The 14,952-nt window shown below is 43.5% G+C and overlaps 1 protein-coding gene across 1 annotated transcript; it reads left to right on the plus strand.

Annotated features, from left to right (window-relative positions):
* Positions 1-969: 969 nt before the first annotated feature.
* Positions 970-4,391, plus strand: kctd12b (potassium channel tetramerisation domain containing 12b). Its single transcript, XM_034092861.1, has one exon. It carries the CDS (start codon positions 1,685-1,687, stop codon positions 2,534-2,536), a length of 852 nt encoding a protein of 283 aa, XP_033948752.1. The 5' UTR covers positions 970-1,684; the 3' UTR covers positions 2,537-4,391.
* The last annotated feature ends 10,561 nt before the right edge of the window (positions 4,392-14,952 follow it).

The raw sequence follows: 14,952 nt of genomic DNA on the forward strand, positions 1-14,952 counted from the left end.
GTTTCCCCTTCACTGATAGGCCCACAGATGCTCAGCAGTGAATCATATCTCAATAGTTATCCATGTTCTGAAAGGGGAAACATTTCCTCCTGAGTATTCACTAGATGTCACTGTTATCCCATCCTTCCTTAAGAGACACTGGCTTCCCTGATAACTGAGATTGTTTCAAAAAATAAGTGCATCAAAAATAAATGCATACTCATTTCTAAGTCCGTGGCTGGGTTTCAATGAGACTCCCAGAATAGAATTAGATTAATATTTAAAAATGTAAATATGTTATATATATGTTTATTTAGCCGAAATACCTAGTGAGCACAATGACATAACAAATGCATGAATGGATGTTAGGATGTCATTGGTTTTTATTTAATTTAATGTATTAATTACAGGGAGAAAAAAAAAAATCGAAAAAATGAGGGTTCTTTTAAATAGATGTCTGTATATGTTTATTCAAGGCAGCTATTTCAATTAATCTTTAGGGGCGTATTTCCAGACTTTTTCGCCAACTCACCCCATAAGAAGAATTTGTAAAGTACCATGTCTGGTAGGACAGGAGGATATATACATATATATGTACATCAAACATTATATACACACAACATATTGACATCAGAGGTACAAAGGTAAAAAATATAAAAAAAATATAAAGAAATAAAGAAATAAATATAAAGAAAATAGTGATAAAAAAGGTAACATTTCAAGTAAAAATATTTATCAAATACACATTGGTATTTGGTATTGGTTTTAATTGTCTTCTAATTGTTAACGTTTTTAACAGTGGTGTCATATTGTTGTAATTCTAAGTAAAAACAAATGGGCATTATATTTCTTATTGTGAATGTGAAATGTTCCCAAATTTAAATGAGTAGGATATTTTGTGTCACAGCCATAGGTCACAGCAGAGGCGCGTCACCACACGTGGGCGTGGCTACCGGAGTGAATAACGCTGTATCCTCCTTTACGTTGCAGCAGAGTACCGTCTGACACGAGAGAGGAGCAGAGGTCCTGAACAGCTGACCACCTCGCGCACATTTCAACAGCAAGAGATGGGAGAATCTGAGATCTTTTTATGAGTGTTCCTCACCTCACACTACTTTGGCACCATCCTCTTCATCGCGTGGCTTTCATCTGCGGGACACCCACAGAAATCACCAACTATGGAATCTTGCCTAATTGAAGTTAGGCCACCTGATCCTGTTTGCGCCAGGACAACCGAGCGAAATTAGAGCAAAAGACATCGTTATGGACAATTGTGCAACTCATGCATTTCCTGCTCGTAAAACGGGTGTCAAAAGCGGAATTTCAATCTCTGTTTACCACATCTATTTGCGCGTAAAGGACAACACGGCTCCATTCAACGCTACCTGAAATACGCTGCACTATGTTTTAGGAATAGTGGTAGAAAGCTGTAGTTAGAATAGAGCGTGTGCTTGTGAGACTGCTTTGTTTCTTCCAGCTCTTATGCGAGAGTAGCCACCAGCTTTTATTGCGCACATTCCCATTGTGCGCTGCAGATTAGCCGCTCCGTTGGTGGATCCACCGCAGCAGGACCTGAAGCGGTGACAGGCATCAGCAGACACTCTGAAGGGTCCCACTGAAAACCCTTTTTCATCTCCTGTCATTTGAACTTTCACCACAACTGAAACAGTTTTTTAAAGCTGCACCCGTGAGACAGGAGTAAGCCATGGCTCTACCAGATGGAGGTATATCTGGGGAGGAGGTCCCCTTCCCAGAGATTATAGAGCTAAATGTTGGCGGCCAGGTGTACATAACCCGCTATTCTACCCTCACAAGTGTGCCAGACTCTCTGCTATGGGAGATGTTCAGTCGAAAGTCGGTCAAAGGACTGGCCAGAGACACCAAGGGCCGCTTCTTTGTGGACCGTGATGGTTTCCTGTTCCGGTACATCCTGGACTTCATGCGGGACCAGCAGCTGGTTCTTCCGGATCACTTCCCGGAGCGGGGGCGTCTGCAGAGGGAGGCCGAGTTCTTCAACCTGCCAGAGCTCGTCAAGCTGCTGGCGCCCAAAATCAGCAAGCAGAACTCCCTTGGTGAAGAGGGGTGTCAGAGCGACCCAGAGGACTCCTCACCTGGGATTGAAACGACCCGCAACCTGGGCTCCCTGGGGGGGGCTGGTGCTGCCTGTGCCAGCCTGGTGCCCAGCGCCCTGAATGGAAAACGGTCCGGGTTCATCACTATTGGCTACCGAGGCTCATACACACTGGGCCGCGACAGCCACTCCGATGCCAAATTCCGACGGGTGGCAAGGATCATGGTGTGTGGAAAGACCTCTCTGGCCAAAGAGGTGTTTGGGGAGACCCTGAACGAGAGCCGTGACCCTGACCGCCCCCCAGAGCGATACACATCCCGCTACTATCTCAAGTTCACCTTCCTGGAGCAGGCCTTCGACAAGCTGGCCGACGTAGGCTTCCACATGGTGGCCTGTAACTCCACAGGAACCTGCGCCTTCGCCCATGAGCAGACGGACGACAAGATCTGGACCAGCTACACTGAATATGTGTTCTTCCGTGAGTGAGACTACCGGCATTGTTCCCCTGGTCCCCCCCATTCTGTCTCCAAGTGCCCCCCCCCTCCTCCAGGCATCCTGTCTTCATCTCTCTGATGGATCCTGCACCACTAGATGTACCGTAGATGTTGTGCCCCTCCATCTCTCTCTGCAGCCTCCTCCTATGAACACTTCCCAGCTGCTGCTCTGACTCTTCATACCTTCTCTGCAGGTTGAATCTGCAGTGCCCCCCCTCAACCCCCCAAAAAGTAATTCCCCTCATCCTCAGGTCCAGCTTTTGCCCTTGCTTAAACCGCGTAGTCCCCGGTCCTCAACCACAGCAACCCCCAAGCCTTTCCTGCAGAGACTGATACCTTCTATGTACTTTTACCCTTTTCTATATATTGCATCTGCCTTGGTGAAGCACAATACGGTATCCAAGAGCTAATGTTGTTAAATAAGCGCCCCTGGTGTGTCTATATGACTATTAAAGCAGTCATAAGGGCAAATGGTAGGCAAAGGGCTTCAAAGAGTGGCCGTGATGTACAGTGCTACTTTTCCTGCTTACTCGAGCAGATCGGACTCGCTCCTGCTCCTCTGAACTAAATGACCAAATAATTGGACATCTTATCAGCCTTGTGGGACGAGAGCAGCCCAAGCACAAGAAATGAGTGCAACAAAAATCTAATTTCGCTCAGTTTTTATTAAATGTGTCCACCATGTGGTTGGGAACGTGCCATATAGTAGTTGAACTGTTCTGTTGTTGTTATGAATGAATGAGCTTATGATAATATCGCCACAAGGACAGATAGGAGACAAGAAAGCTTTGAACCTTTTATTTTTAAAGGAAGAAGTGGGTGTGTGGAGTTTCCTTCTCAACAATATGATTGTTCTGGCAAGTGATCAAGCACAAGGCTTTGATAAACAACGATGAAAGCCGTATCTCATAGATAGGAAGAAAAAAGATTGCCAGATGAGATGTGTGTTGTGAAATGGAGCATTCAGTATTTTAATCATCCACACTGGGAGGGCCAATGAGATGCAAGTGTTACATCACTCACAGCCCACTGCTCATGTTGTCGCTCATTGTTCTTCTTTGACCTCTCTTTGCTCAATAACATCATTTAAGAGCATTTATAAAGTGAAGCAATTCTTTGGACAGGCTTATACCAGGACTACATGTTGTTTAAAAAATAAATAAATGTGGTAGTCACCTTAGCGGATCAAGTTTTGAGTATTCTGTGAACAATCATGTTATTCTTAACACTCAGTTTGGTATTAGTTTAAGAGGTTGCATATTTGATGAGAGTTGATGAAATTGAATACACTCAACAAAGGGCAGGATTACTGTATCCAGCCAAGCCCCAATGTTTCACTTCTGTAGCAAGGGCATTGTGAGGGCAGATTAGAGCCAGCTTATCACTTATGATAGAGTGGAGAAATACCATTGTTTCCAGATACAGCCTCAGGACAGGTCTGCACATCATATACCTCAGACTAAACACACAAACTGAAGGCACTTAAGATTCGGCTGATGACAAAGTTAGGAAAATATAACAAATGTAGTTGCTGTAACCAGATCATGAAATATAGGTGGAAAATAAATAGAATTTTGAGTTGACAAGCAGCCATTGATCAGTGATACGCAGGATTTCTCCTGAGCTATGTTGTAGTATTGGCAGTATGTCTGACAGTGACTATAAATGTATTCTAAAATGTCTAGAAACCGCCATGTTGTGTTTCAGTGTGATGAAGTGCTGTTGACACTTGAGTCAATATGTTAGACTTGCTGCAGTGTGTCGCTGCTGGAATAGACAACACTGGAATTAAAAGTGTTCAGCCAAAAGGAGCATTTATCTGTCAAATAAAAGTTGTTTTCTTTCTAGTTGGGTTGTACTTTCCATTCATGATTGAATGCTTTCTCAGCACTGAGTGACCTTTAGTACAGAACTTCCCCACATTACTGCAGTTCGAATTTGTAATTTTCAGCAATAATACAACCAAGTTAATCAATTGAAATGTTCATCTTACCATTTCGCACTCAAGGAAATGACATGGATCGAAACTGTTTATTAAATGTTCAACACTCTCCCCTCAGGCACCATCTCCCTTCCACCATCTGTTTTCCAATTTCCCCCCCTATTTTTTTTCTCAGCCGGGTCTTCCAATGAGCAGTTGACCAGAAAACAGAGCCAGGATAGAAATTAGGACATGCATAGATACCAGCCTCTTTGAAAACAGCTCACAAAATACATATTTTGTTTCAAGTAATTGACCCAATTACAGTACAAATCCAGAACAGTGAAATACCATAGTTGCATACAAAGACTACACATGTATATGATCTGTTCATTAAAAAGCTTCATTTCTTTATGGAGCACACCCACAGACAGAGAAGAGGCACTCAAACAACAACCAGGGTCATGTTTGTGTAGGTGAGGCTGTCCTATGAGTCCGTTTGTTACCAAGAGCTTATCACATGCTGATTACCTTAGTATAAGACATCTAAACCTGATCTCAGTCTGGCCTGGATAAAAGCATAGCTGATGAGCTTCACAAAAACTATTGAAACATTTATGTTGCAGCCTTCCCGGAATGATGTCTTTTTTGTTGCGGTCGAGAATGCATGATGAGTCCTGAGAGTCGATACGTGCCTGCAGTGTGTCTTCAACTAACAACAACCTTCCCTTTGTCTCTGTCCTGCAACACACACATGCAACACGAGAGCGCCAAGGTCAGTCATTAGCACAAGCACGGAGAGACATGCTTCATGTGTGAAATGTCAGGCATCAGTGTCATTCTCTACCTCCATGAGTTGCCTTGAGACTCGACATTCAACAGTAAATGTGTGAGAAGTGTTGACACTGACGTTGAGCAACAGCAGCGTCCACAAGCCGAGCTGGATGAAATGCTGTTTTTTATTTCTTATTGTTTTAGAGCTCGGTTGTGAAACTTGTGACTCGAAAGTGAAGTCCACCAAACAAAAAGCAAGTTCTAGTTGTGTCACTATAGTAGTATGCCTGTTCTATGCAGCGTTACACGATATAGATATTTTAACATGAAATATTCTCTGTCTTTTGGAAAATCGATTTAGCAAATTGCATTATTTGCTCACCACACAGCACACATCAACTTAATGAAATCATGTATTTAGTTGTATTTATATCCTTGTGTTCCTACCACACAGTTTGACTTTAATACAATTTCTAAGTGAGCAAGCACAATTAATTATTTAACTCTTGCCATACCAGGCAAAAAGACCATTTCCCCTGTTCTCTGTACTTCGAGGCAGTGATTTGACCCATGCTGTATTCCTGTGGTGTCACTGCAGCCTTGGCTCGATCCGCTTTCCTCTCTTCGAATGATCCACTTGTTTTGTTGCCAGCTGGGTCATCACTTCCCCTATTTGGAGAAAGAAAACAAGAGAGAGGAGAAGGAACGGATGTACGTTAGGAATAAAGGGATTGGAAAAATGGGGCAAGGAAGCAGAGAGACAGTAAGACAGATAACCTGGAAGGAGCTAAATGAGAATCTGATGGTATTTAACCGGGGAAGGATTTGGTGTTCCCATCTTATCTCTGTTCCTGAGCAGCATGAAATATCCTGTTATTGGAAGAGGTGCTAGACAAACAAAGCCCTCACTGGGCCGTGCTGTAATGGGTTCCTCTGCCGCCTGTCCTCTCTGTCAACACTCACAGGGAGATTCAGTTACACCGCACAGATATAGATCCACAGAATCACTCAGTACGGTCGGGGTTAATATTGATTCATAGTGAGATTACATAAAAGAAACAACATTTCCTTTCACATATTTACATGAAACACGAGCTGTGACTATTAACAGCCCTGCTTCTCAGACCGCATCTTCTTTTATGAATACAAAACAAGGGACAGAGGTGACAACAGCACCACGACGAGTCATTTTCTCAACATCTGAGCGTGTGCTATCGTGCTGCTGTTTCTGCTCATTCAGCTGCAACCATCTGCTGTGGATCTGCGCTCGTTTACGTCTTCTCAGCCTTGATGTCTTGTTCACTTTTAGATCTGTGTGCCAGTATGATTTGGCTCTGTTTTCTTTTTTGTCCTGGTGTTTGTGCTTACGTGGATGTTTTGGCGGACAGGCTGGATGAGTGTTTTGGCGTCTGTGATGGGTTGGTATGGGGGCCACGTGGGGGCAATGAACTAGGTGCACTCCCTGTGTCACACATTTGCTGAGCAGGCAGTTGTCCACACACACGCACGCACACACACGCACGCACGCACGTACGCACGCACGCACGCACGCACGCACACACACACACACACACACACACACACACACACACACACACACACACACACACACACACACACACACGAAGTTGGAGAAGATGTGCAACAATCCTCCCGTGCGAGGCTAATGACTCGGAGCTGTGAGGTTGTTGGCTCTAATTGGCTGGCTGCTTTTCACTCTTCTTTGTGATCAGTTAAAAAGGCATTAGCAAACAAACAAGCCATTTGCCTCCCTAGCGCTCTCCTGACAGCAGTAAACAGGAGAAGTCCACGCTTGTATAGAAAAGCACCATTGCTGCTAATTACCTGGGAGTAGCGGGGCCAATAGGAGCATGTCATGGGCGACCGGAGAGAGAGAGCCGCAGCCTGAGGCCTACCACCGCTTTCTCCATTAAGATGTTACATCAGTGGCGGCCGGCCCATAGGGGCGCTAGGGGCGCCGCCCCACCTCTTGCCAGATACAAAATAAAAAATAAAAAAAAATATTAAATTAAAAAAAATATATTTAAAAAAAATATATTTAAAAAAAATATATATTTTAATTTTTAATGAACAAGGTAAATATCATACAATTAGTATCACAAAAATGTATAATCTACAATACAATCTCGTTTAAAATGGTGTTACGATGTCTAAAGTTACTGATAAGTCACCTGTTTCCTGCCTGGCCTTGCCCATGGCATTAGTTTATCATTACCGGGCAGAGCCCCCGAGTGAAACAGCAGCAACCAGCAGGTTGCAAAAGTCTCAATAGTAAACTGTGCCGCCGAAACATAATTTAAGCCAATCAGCGCCGTCAAATATTTTGGTCACGTGGGCGCTCAGGTTGGCGCCCATGTTGGCGCCCATGTTGCTTACGTGCGTTGACGTGATTTGTTTTTTAGACTCGTGAGTAACCAAGGTGACGCAGTATTTGGATGAGAATGGTGTGCAGGTGGAGTCGCCGGAGCCTCGGTCCGCCCAAGAGCTACTCTCCAATCCTTTTGAAAGGAGAAGTTTTGGAGATAAATGGATACTTAAAGACCTTGGACCGGACCAACCCGATTTGTATATATCACAGCAAGCTCGTGAAAAAGACAAAACGTATCAACAAGGCTTCTCACATGGCTAGCTGGATGCAAACAGGTAAATGCTATCTTTTGTTTCACATGCTTGCTCTTCAAACAGCCGGGGACAGATACGATCTGTTCAGAAACTAGACAAAAGTTAAACAAGTCCAAACCACAGACTGTCTGTGTCATGGAGAATACAGTCGCTGGTTTATTTATGTCTGTAGGCCGTTGTTGTGAGTGTGGACGGTCGGAGCATATATAGCGTTATCTTAGCCAAGCTCCATTCAGGAAACAAGCATTCTAAAAGGTTTTTCGCCTGCCGTCTGTCTGCAGACTTGTCAAAGCATTAATTCATGGTTTTTACTAACCGGTATCAGTATGTTGTTACGTCGGCATCATTTAGAAACGTGTATTACAATTTAATCACGGTAAAATATGTTCATGTTGTTGTAGCTCCCGAGCCAGCGCGTCTTGTTTGAATGATGCGAGTAAACACAGCTGACAGCTGCGGTGAAACTCGAGCGACTGGAGCAATGCGATAGGAGCGTTTAGAGCGAAGCGAATATTCGCATCGCGTCCGGTCTGAATGCAGCATTAAAGCGAGCTCCACGCTGCACTGGAAACGCGCCATTACATCACCAGAAGTCCTAATTTAAGGGGTCATTTGTCCCAAACATTTTTTTTTTACTCACTATATCAAGAGCCCCACCAAAAATATTTTCCACCAGCCGCCACTGTGTTACATATATATGTGTGTGTGCGCATGGTACGTGAATACGCCAGCCAAGAGCTTTGCATGCTTTTTGTTAATTTGCACATGTACAAGTACGTGAGCTTAGAGCCCTGTTGTGTTTTTGTTTATCCTTGAAGACACCGCGGCTCGCACGCTGCGCCCACGTGCTCACAGTACAGTAGCACTGGCTCGGGGCATCTGTATCTCATTGTGTGATGGGTTATTTATAGTGAGCAAGGCACGGAGTCAGATGTGTACTGTCACTGCACTGCTCTATCCTCCAGCTTGGGTACACTCCTCCTCCTCCTCCTCCTCCTCCTCCTCCTCCTCCTCCTCCTCCTCCTCCTCCTCCTCCTCCTCCTCCTCCTCCTCCTCCTCCTCCTCCTCCTCCTCCTCCTCCTCCTCCTCCTCCTCCTCCTCACACACCTCTGCTGCAGAGAAGCATATTGGCCCACAAACTCTATCATGCAAGGTCAGGTAGATGCCATACCCAAGGGGGGAGACAGGTGGAGGAGGGAGTTAACAAGGGACACGATCTAGCAGCTGAGAAGGAGCAGATTAAGTCACTGGTGCAAAGCCCTGCAGCTTTCTAACTGTGACTATCTCTCAAGCAAGTGGTAGGATAACAAATAAAAGCAACACAAAGGAGAATCCAAGAGGCAAAGTTCATCATAGACAGAACCACAGCGACTGTTAGAAATGTGAGGAAGAGGAGCAGTTCAAATAGGGTACAAATACCAGATTTGGGGAAGCGAGGTGGAAGTGGTGCAATCACCGAACAAACAGTTGGAGGACAGTTGGACTTCCTGTTGCTAGACTCAGCTGCAACGGACATTTTAAAGGATGTAAATGGTTAGATCAAATGTTTTAAGGTTGAAAAATCACACATTTATAATAGATGTTGGTTCTTTGTGAGCCAAATTGTAAATGATTTATTATTTACAATCCAGGATTTTTAAACCTGGTGTGTTTTTCTGCTGTTGTTTGAAGGGTTGTTATTTCACCCCCTCCTCTTTATAATGGTTTTTAATATATTTTAAAGTTGTTTTTATCTCTGTTTTTATTTGATGAGGGACATTCCCTACGATTTGGTAATTAGCGTTGGTACATTGATGGCTTTATTTATGTTTTTTTGTATTAAAATATTGAACCTTATAACTCGTTGCTTTTATGTATTTGTGCCCAGGGACATAATGTCTCTCAATCTGTTTCAACTGATACAAAACCTGTTCTCTTTGCAAATGAATGTCTCATGAAGGCAAATTACTTCAATATGACAACTTTTAATTGCATGCCATCGATCACTATCAGAAGGAAAACAATATCTTTTTGCATGTTAAACTTTTTATCCATAATTTCGGAATAACAAGGTTTTTATGGATTAGTTATAAATGATAGTAACATTGTAACCGGTACACTCTATCTTCTGTGGTGTTAACAGCTTGAAAGAGCGGTGAGCAGTACGTGTGTCTGCTGACCAGACGAGTGTTGTTCTCAGCAGTGAGTTGTAAATGTGTCTGTCAGCGCTGTTGCTTGGACGGGATTCACCTCAGCCACCTGGACACTTGGGCTCTAATCTGCCTCTCTAATGATCAGTAATCTGGACAGGCAGCTGTCCTTGGTCCTGCAGTCCTGTAGAGGGACGGACCCTGGCTGAAACCCGGCAGGAGAGGAGAGGCATGTGTCAGGGGGGCTGCAGCTCTGCAGGGGCTGAGGGGTGCCAGGAGGGACTCTCGGCTTTAGAGTGCTTAAGGCAGCAGCTCAGGGTGTTTAAAGCAGGGGAAGATAAAGAGGAGGCACGTGGAACCGGCGAATCAGCAGGACACTTGCTAGTCTGCACGTCATAGACTTTTCAACACCCCAAAGAATTAAAAACCCCTTTTCAGCTGGTTATTTATTAATGACTTAGTTTCTTACTTCTCTTTCCCATTTTCTATCCTCAAACCTCCTTCTTTGGATTTTCTTACTCGACAGCATCTCCCCGGTCTCCGGCTGTTTATGTCACTCATTTCCTCACATTATGTAGATTGACAGATTTATAATTGCTTAGAGACTTGCGAGTACTCCGGTGATTTTGTTATGGACGACCGTGCCTCCAGAAGAATACAGTGTTGCCACGTCTGATTACGCCAGCGTTTTCTCTGATGGCAATCAGAGAGAAAAGACAATGAATGAGAAGACAGTAGGTGGTGAGGCCGACTCTATCATTAGGCTCCTTACTGATCATTTCTGATCATTTCACACTGCAGATGTTGGATCTCTTGGCTGTAAGTGAGGTCATTAGAGATATAAAACATGAGGTAATTGCCATGTAGCATGATCTCCCTTTAGAACAGCAGGAGAGAGCCATATGTAACACTTCACACTCAGGATAAAAGGGTCCTCTCAGCCAGAGAGAAATTATTATGCATTTGTGTTGCTCCGGCTCCTGCACATCATTGTGGTGTTACCATGGAGATGAGGATGTCCTCTTGTTTGCCAGTCTCAACATCCCCAGGTCGCAACACCTGTGAGTGGCCACAGTGAATTTTAAAAAGTACCCATGCTGAATGACCTGCTCCTAGAAAAGAAGTAGATAAAACTGTTTCTTTAACAGGTTTATCCTACATTACTATAGATTGTCAAACCGATTTATTTTACATTACACTATTTATGTAAAAAAAAGCAAGACACATGTTGGTTTACAACACTGATCCTTTGAAGGGGCCCATCATTTGTAAAATAAAGACTTCAATATCTCAGGAAATACATACATTTCCTTTCTTTCTGAGAGTTTTCTGGGAGAAAATGTACACAACTCTCTTGCATCTAATATTCGACTGTAAACAGCTAGCTCTATGGTCGCACTCACCAGGCGACCGACATTAACTACAGGAAGTTCATATGACCTGAGCTGAGTAAAAGGCTGTGTTCAGAAAGACCTACTGACACACTTTGTATACTAAATATGATGTCAAATTGAGTTCATGGTGCGTTCCCACTGCATATGTGTTTTTTGTGGATGTGAGAAGTACGCTCCAATGTGTGATCAGTTTATCCAGATAAAGCCTGTTTTTTATAGCTTTGCTGTTGCGTTTTAGGAGACATAGGGGATAGCTGATGGCTGGATGATGCTGGCTGTTTTTCTTGACTATACTTAAGTGTGAAAAGTCTGTTGATAATGGAATACTTTACAGTAGTAAATTACATGAATATGCAATTTTGAACACAGCCCTGAGCGTCACAACATTTAGAATTACACTAAAAAGTGATGCACATGGGTGACATCTCATGGTTGTCCTCCCACATGATTTAAACAGAGTAACATTGGAAGTGTCCGACCACTCAAGCTGTTTTAGTGTTCTTTCACACAGATACAATCTAATTACGGGTACAAACATTGTCATTTTGGACCAAATTAGGACATGGGACACAATCACCACACATATATAAGAGTTATATCTTATTTGGTCGTGGCAATTTCCCCAGAAAAGGACACAAGATAAAGCAAACACCAAGATATATCAGCAAAACGTTTTTTTTATTCCAGTTCGACTTAAATATGAATGAACTGCTGCTTGTTTACATCAGGTTTTGATGATTATTCTATCTTCCACCTTTAATGTGGTGTCTATTCCAAATCTCGTCATGATTTCATTTAGTCACGCTGTACACACATACGGTGTGCTTGGTGTAAAGCATTAAGATTCAGGTGGGGTGAACTAACAACATTATGCACCGTAGAGGAGACAATTTGTGACGGAGAAGTGCTAAACCCTGGCAACAGTGACACATTAGAGTTGCTATTAGCAGTAATGATGGCAACGCAGGGATGTGTCACACTGAACAGATGGGAGAGATTGGGAGAGAGAGGCAGAGCGGCAGAGAGAGAGGGGAGAGGATGTGTGAGAAAGTGCTTTGGCTTTTTGCATATATCCCTGGAGAAGTGGCCCGGGGAAAGGGGTTGAGTGCTCTCTTTCGCTGTTCTCCTCCATAAGGCTTAGTGTTGGAGGAAAGCATGGAGCCCATCCCCCAGTGGATTATTCCTTCAACAGTGCTAAGCCCCCTTACTCCCACGTCCGGGCGGCCCTCAAACATGTATTCATTATGAGAGACATTGAATGCACCGAACACAAACACACAGTGGTGAACATGTTCCCTCCTTCCTCCACATCTTCTTTCTTTCACTCGTCTTTATTTGTCCGTCTTTTCAAATGCCAGTACATGCCTTGAATATAACACACAAACACAACCACACACATCTGCCCGCACGCACACAAACAAATATGTAAACCCCCTCACCTACATTCACAGTACGCACACATGGGCTAACGCATGCATGCACAAACACACAAAACCTTCACTCGCTTGCTCTCACGCACAGGCTTGTGCCTCTTCTGTCGCACACACACACACACACACACACACACACACACACACACACACACACACACACACACACACACACACACACACACACACACACACACACACACACACACACACACACACACACGCACGCACGCACGCACGCACACACACACACACACACACACACACACACACACACACACACACACACACACACACACACACACACACACACACACACACACACACACACACACACACACACACACACTCTAGTATTAAGGTATTCAAGCAGCTAAGGCAGTGGGAGAATATGCTGTGCCGACTCCGTTTGACACAAGCAGCTTTTCCTGTTATATAAGGCGAGTTACCGTGACGATGAGCCTTGTTAAAGGAGAGTGCGCAGGGCCTTTTGCGTCTTTGTATGTCTGTACATTTGTGTGCGTATGTTTGGGTTGTGGGTGGCATATTGTGCCAGCATATCTCTGCATGAGCATGTATGTGAGGCTGGGGGAGAGATTAGCAGTTCTTATGTATTTGCATAAATGTACTGCATGTGGCCACTTCACAGTAACAGTGAGAATGTGTGACTGTAAGACGATGCAGTGCATGAACAGTGCACATGTAGGATTGTCATTACAGTAACTTAGTGTAAGACTATGTCCAAACTCAAGTGGGTCAATTCAAAAACGTTTCCATTTCATTTCTGTCCACATGGCATGTTCTGGTTGTATTGTGAACGTTTAGCATCCTTGAAATACCAAAACAACAAAAAAAGGCTCTGATCTCTTCTTTTTGGCTTTTGCAGAACTGAAGCTTTGCAGTATTTCCTCCAGAGGTTTTTTAAAATGTTTACTTGTTTGAAGAAATGAAAGAAGCCTACATTTCTTTAAATCAATGACATGACAAGAAAAGCATAACCACATAACCAGCACACCATACATTCAGATTTTGGATGTTTTGCCGATCAACACGAAAGGTGCAATTTTGAATGAGTAGAGAAATAGAAGGCTATTTTCGCGCATATAAGATACATTTTTCTGTGATGTATCTGCTTTAGTCTGGACGTGGACTATGTTTGCTGTGATTTCCTCATCCAATCAGTGAAAGTCAATGAAAGAGAGAGAGAAAGAGAGGAAGCAATTTTAAATGGTTGATGGGTTTTCAAATACCAAGAGGTGCAGAATGTGCATGTGCCACTCCAACTATTCTGAGAAGTCGCACCACAGCATTCTGCTCTGTCCTCACACAGAGATGAAATGAAAAATCAACATACCGTGAAAAATGGCTTGTCGCTTCAGTAAGGAGGTTTTACGCAATCCCTTCTGCCACAGTCTCCCGCTATGATAATGTAAATACAGGCAAAGGTAAAAGGAAATTCTGAAATTAAATCAAAGCATCCTTCACTCTCTTTATCTCTAATTTCCTTTCCTCTCCTGCTGAACTCCGCTTATTTGTGTTTGCATAATGCTCCTACACGCTCTTGTGCCAGCATGTGTTTACTTTTGTTCTCTAGGAGGCGAAAACTGAAAGCTCAAAGCTGAAGTGCTTGTTTCTGTGCCATGTGCACAACACTGACACACTTTGATAAGGCAAACCAAGAAAAGTGAATTTCTGAGCGAAGTTCCATTGTTGGTTAAGACCGTAGTTCAAACAGACCAGCCACCTGAGTATATGAATATTCAATGTACCCTTCACTTAGCTTTGCACCAAGATAGGAAAGGAGGAAAACAGATCTGACTGTAGTAATAATTACCAGCAACTTTAAAGTTTACAAACTAAAATATATATTATATAACCAAGAAAACATTTCTTTTTGAGCAGAGTAACATGCTAGCACCATTTTTAGCAACTGTGCAGTGTCTATTGATTGTCGTCTCAGTGACAACAACACTGCAGGCAGTTACTGTGACCGGCTGTTCAGTGAGGAAATAGTTTAATTGTTAACACAACCAGGCTTCGTGTTTCCTACTCCTTCCAGTTTTATGCTAAGCTCATTGCTAATTTGCTGTATAGAATGGTATTGATATTCCAACCCA

This window comes from Pseudochaenichthys georgianus, chromosome 10 (assembly GCF_902827115.2).
Source record: "Pseudochaenichthys georgianus chromosome 10, fPseGeo1.2, whole genome shotgun sequence".
NCBI lineage: Eukaryota > Metazoa > Chordata > Actinopteri > Perciformes > Channichthyidae > Pseudochaenichthys > Pseudochaenichthys georgianus.

Coding starts and splice junctions, on each gene's coding strand:
- kctd12b (XM_034092861.1), top strand. CDS start 1,685: ATGGCTCTACCAGATGGAGGTATATCTGGGGAGGAGGTCCCCTTCCCA.